The 4678-nt window shown below is 56.7% G+C and overlaps 1 protein-coding gene across 1 annotated transcript; it reads left to right on the top strand.

The window, feature by feature from the left end:
* Positions 1-531: 531 nt before the first annotated feature.
* On the top strand, positions 532-2711 carry LOC309977298 (galectin-7-like; the record flags this gene model as incomplete). The annotated part of the gene is made up of 4 exons (XM_082863336.1): positions 532-546; positions 964-1052; positions 1771-1972; positions 2598-2711. The coding sequence occupies 4 exons, from the start codon at positions 532-534 to the stop codon at positions 2709-2711; spliced, it is 420 nt and encodes a 139-aa protein (XP_082719462.1).
* Positions 2712-4678: the final 1967 nt, after the last annotated feature.

Raw genomic sequence — 4678 nt, forward strand, 5'->3', positions numbered from 1 at the left:
TCACTGCGGTGGCTTCTCTTGTTGCAGAGCACGGGCTGTAGCCCCGCGGGCTTCAATAGCTGTGGCACACGGGCTCAGTAGCTGTGGCACGCGGGCTCAGTAGTTGTGGCATACCGGCCCTAGAGAGCAGGCACAGTAGTTGTGGTGCACCAGCTTAGTTGCTCTGAGGCATGTGGGATCTTCCTGGACCAGGGATCGAACCTGTGTCCTCTCCCCTGGCAGGTGGATTCTTAACCACTGTGCCGCCAGGGAAGTCCCTATAGTGTTATTATTATTATTATTGTTAACTGTTCCTATCATTATTAGCCCAGAGGAGAGGGACCTGGGAATCCTCAGGGACTGCAGGGGTGTCAGAGGCCCTAGAAGGAGGGTGCTGGCCAGCATGGCCCCAGGGCCAGGGCCTGTGCCAGGTGTGGGTGGTGGGTGTGGAAAGGGGTGACGGTGAGTCACCAGGGCCAGCTACGCCCTGCTTCTACTTAAGGTCCCAGCAGCCATACCCACCACCACTACTGCCTGTCCGCTGTTCCAGCCATGCCACCGGTATATGTGAGTGCTCCAGGGGTGTGGAGGTGGCGAGGTTTTGGACCCAAGGCTGCACTGGAATGGGGTAGGGGCTGGGGCTTGGCTGCGGTCTCCTGTGTCAAGGAGAAAACGGGTGTTCGGGGGTGCTATGATGTTCTGGGCTGTTGTTTCTGGGTTGACCCAATCCATCCCACGCTCCCATCTCCCCCTTGGTGTTTCCCCCTTACTTTCTACCTCTCTGAATATCTTCCTGTTGATTCTTTGTGTTCCTCTCTCCAACCCTTTCCCTACGCCTGGCTCTCTTTCCTTTGCCTCTGTGCCCTTTCTGCTCTCTGATTCTGTTGACCTGGGTCCTGGTCATGTTCTCTCCGGCACTGACCCATGTGTCTCTCTCCTCTGCCTCCCTGATCCACTTTGGCCCCCGCACCCCTGCTGCTGCAGAACGTGCCCTACAGGACCTCGCTGGCCAAGAGCTTCGAAGTCGGCACTGTGTTGAGAATTCGTGGTGTTGTCCCCAGAGATGCTGCCAGGTGAGACCTCCAAGTCTCTGCGGTAAGGGGTGGGAGGTCTCCAGGCTCAGCTGACCCCACTTCTTACAGCCCAGAGAACAAGTCCCAGGCCAGCTTTGCCCACCAGGATCTTGGAATCTCCAAGCTATTTCCCACCTTCTGGAATCTGATGTCTTTACTCATTTGTCCCAGGACAGTGTACCTGGGGTCCCTACAACCTTCTAAGAATCTGGGAGTTCCAGGGCAATCCAAGGCTCTTACTTATAGTAAGACTTCCAGTCTGAGTCTGAAGCAACTGTGGAAACACAGCCTGTGAGTCAGAGGTGCCCTGGGCACCTGGGAGGCCTCAGCAATCAAAGCTATGACTTCCTGGGTCGGGAGCTTCAGGATTTCTGGGAATCTACGATGCCTGGGAATACTGGGGTCCCTGGTATTGCTCCCGGCCCTCTGGGAATTGGGGGATCGGAGGCACCCCTGTCTCAGGACCATGACTCCTCGGCAACTCCCGGACTCTGGAAATGCGGGGGACCCAGGCCGTAGTACAGTGACCCTTGCCTGGGTGGATGTGTGTCCAGGTCCCCAGTTGGTTTCTGGATGTCCTGGAACCTGGGCTCCTTGGCCTCCAGTCCACCACCCCTCCTTCACTGGCGTGTGGCTCTCAGGTCCCTGTGGACTTGGATGTGCTTCGGCAATCGGTAAGTCCTTTCTCTGACGCCCCCTCCCATCCGCCACCTAACAGGTTCTACATAAACCTGCTGTGCAGTGACGATCCAGACAGTGAGATCGTCCTGCATTTCAACCCCCGTCTGGATGAATCCTCGGTGGTCTTCAACACCATGGAGTGCAGCGCCTGGGGCTCAGAGGAGCGCGGCGGTAGCCCTGCCTTCCAGCGTGGGGAGCGCTTCGAACTGCACCTCATTGCCAAGAAAGACGGCTTCAAGGTGCGTCTCTGCCACAGGGGTGGCCGCCAACACCCAGGTCTCTTTCCTTGGCAAGGCCAGGAAGGCCCTTGTCAGAGGTGGGGAGCAAAGGCGCGGCCAAGGCCGGCCACGGCGTCCCCAGTCCCTCACCTCCCCTGGCGCAAGCGCACTAGAGGGCAGGCGTATGGCGGTGACAAGGACGCGAGAGAACGAGCCCAAAGGGTGGGTGTCCAGCGGGGAGGCGTGGACACCCCGGACCCTATTCCCTGTCCACTGGCGCCTGACGTAGCGGCTCTGGGGCAGGGGAATGGATGGGTTGGGAGACAGAATCCAGAATAAGTCCCGGCAGGGAGTGGTCGCTGTAGACCCTCCACCACCCAGGCCGTTCTCCACTTTCAATCTGTGCGTCACAGTGAGGCGGTGGACGCGGGCACCGTGGAGACCACATCCACCGCCAAAGCTTACAAAGCACCCCGTGCCAGCAATGAACTCATTGACTCCTCACGGCAAGGGCTTAGAATCAAGAGCAGCCCTTTTCCTTAATGCGGGGTTGCGTGGGTGACGAGGTCACGCAGCGTGGGTACGAGTCGGGAATGACCCCGCAGTCGCCTCGGGAACCATAAACCGTGTCTCCTTGTCCCTGCAGGTTGTGATCGGGGACGAGGAATACCACCAGTTCAGCTACCGGCTCCCACCACAGCGCGCGCTCTGGATGGAAGTGGGCGGGGACGTGCAGCTGGAGTTTGTGAAGCTCTTCTGAGCCTTCCCAGGAGGGCAGGTGGGGACGGGGCACAGGGCTCTTGAGTGACAAATAAAGTCTTAGCCTCTCGTCTGTGCGCCTCCTGTGTGTCTGTGTCTCCTTCATATAGACGAGGATAGCAGGCTCAGGGAGGTGAAGACACTGATTAAGGGTCACACAGCGATTGCGTGGCCGGGGCGGGTCCGGGCCTGAATCTTCGAGGGCACTTTTTGTCCCTGGAGACCTGAGAAGGGTCACGATCTGGCGGGGGTGGGGCTTTGGCTTGCCCCCCTGCAGCACTTTGCGAAGCAGCCAGGTGGCAATGCGGTGCGGGCCGACTTTAGGGAATTTACAGGGGCCCCAGCCATCCTTTGGCGCCCGCTCCGTGGGTGTAACGGACCCCCCAATCGGTCCGTCTGACAACAGGTCCCTTGGAGACCCCGGGTGCGTGAATCTCAGGCTCCCTGCGCCGAAGTCCCTCTTCTTGCCTCTCGCGGGTTTCGCCTACCTACTGGCGCCTGCAGACGGGTGGCGCGGGGCGGGGCTTGGAGGCAGATCCGGGCCTCGCCTGCCTCCCATCTGTTCGGGAGTCAGGACAGGCCTCCGATGGTCGCGCCCCGGGGCAGACGCGCACTGAAGCTGCAGCCTCCCCGCGGAGAAGACGGGAAACGCGAACGGCCGGGCTCCTGTGTCCCTGCTGCCTTCGAGCGTGTTCACACACTTCGTCCATCTGGGCTCGCCCGACGGCCCCGAGACCCCGGCCCTCCCCGAGATTCTAGGGGGTAGGGGGAGTTGGGTATATATAGACGCCCAGTCACCCCCGACCGGCATGTGGGGATTTTCTGGTTTCTGGGGGTCGCTGGGTCGCCCTTGAATAGCTGTGGTTGGCGGGGGAGCCGGGACCAAGCGAGCGCCCCCAGCCTCGCACCCTCAGCGAGGCGCTCGCAGCGGACGTGGTTCGCAGCTGCGGATGGAGGCGGGGGGTGGGGTGGGGCAGCGTGCCAGCAGCTCACAGTGGGTTCGGACCCGGGTCTCGGAAAGTCTGGATCCGCACCCCTGGCGGATGTACCACAGACTTCCGGTCCGGACTCCCGGCCAAAGTGTGACAGACAAATTTCCCTCCTTCCCTTGGGCCGCTGCAGAAGTTGCGGTTTAAAAACGGAGGCTCGGCAAGGTGGGGCTGCTTGCCGACTGAACCTGAAACAGCTAGGGTGGTGGGAAGACCAAACCCCGCTGCGGCACTTGAGCTTTTCCTGGACCCGTTTTTCTGCCCCTTGAGACCCTTCGGCTGAAGCCACTTCACCCCCATGCCCGGCCCTCAAGAGTGTATCTCTGGGTGGGTCGTGGAATGAAGGACATCCTCTCCCACTGGAGGACCCGGGAAAGTCTGAATTCCCCTGGTCCCAGGGCTATTATTATGTTTATTTTTATTTGCCTGTTAAAGGAATTACATATATATAATATCACTTTATATATATATAATTTTTAATATATATAATTTTAAAATATATATTAATTTAAAGATATACCTACGGTACAAATTTCAAAGTATGCAGTGGAAAATACAGTTGTTGGCACAACTGGTAAAGGTGGTTGGGGTCTCAGAATAGATGGTAGTTATCCATCTGTTAATCTGTTATCCATCTGTTAATTTCCTGATTTTCACTGTTGCCTTACAGTGGACATGCAAGAGAATGTTCTTGTTTGTGGAAATACACAATAAAGTAATTGAAGGTGATCAGGAAGCATGTTGGCAACTTATTCTCAAATGAGTGTAGGGAAAAAAATGTTTGTACTGTACTTACAACTTTCTGTGTTAGTCATTTCAAAATAAAAAAACTATAAATATATAAAATATGTATATGAAAGTCCTCCTTTTAAGAGCAAACTTCTGTTACCCGTGTCTGTATCTCTTGTGTATCTTTCCAAAACTCTCTGCCCTTCTAAACACATGTATATGCAATATTTTTCCCTCCTTGCATAAAATC

This window comes from Leucopleurus acutus (assembly GCF_964270905.1).
Source record: "Leucopleurus acutus genome assembly, chromosome: 20".
Lineage (NCBI taxonomy): Eukaryota > Metazoa > Chordata > Mammalia > Artiodactyla > Delphinidae > Leucopleurus > Leucopleurus acutus.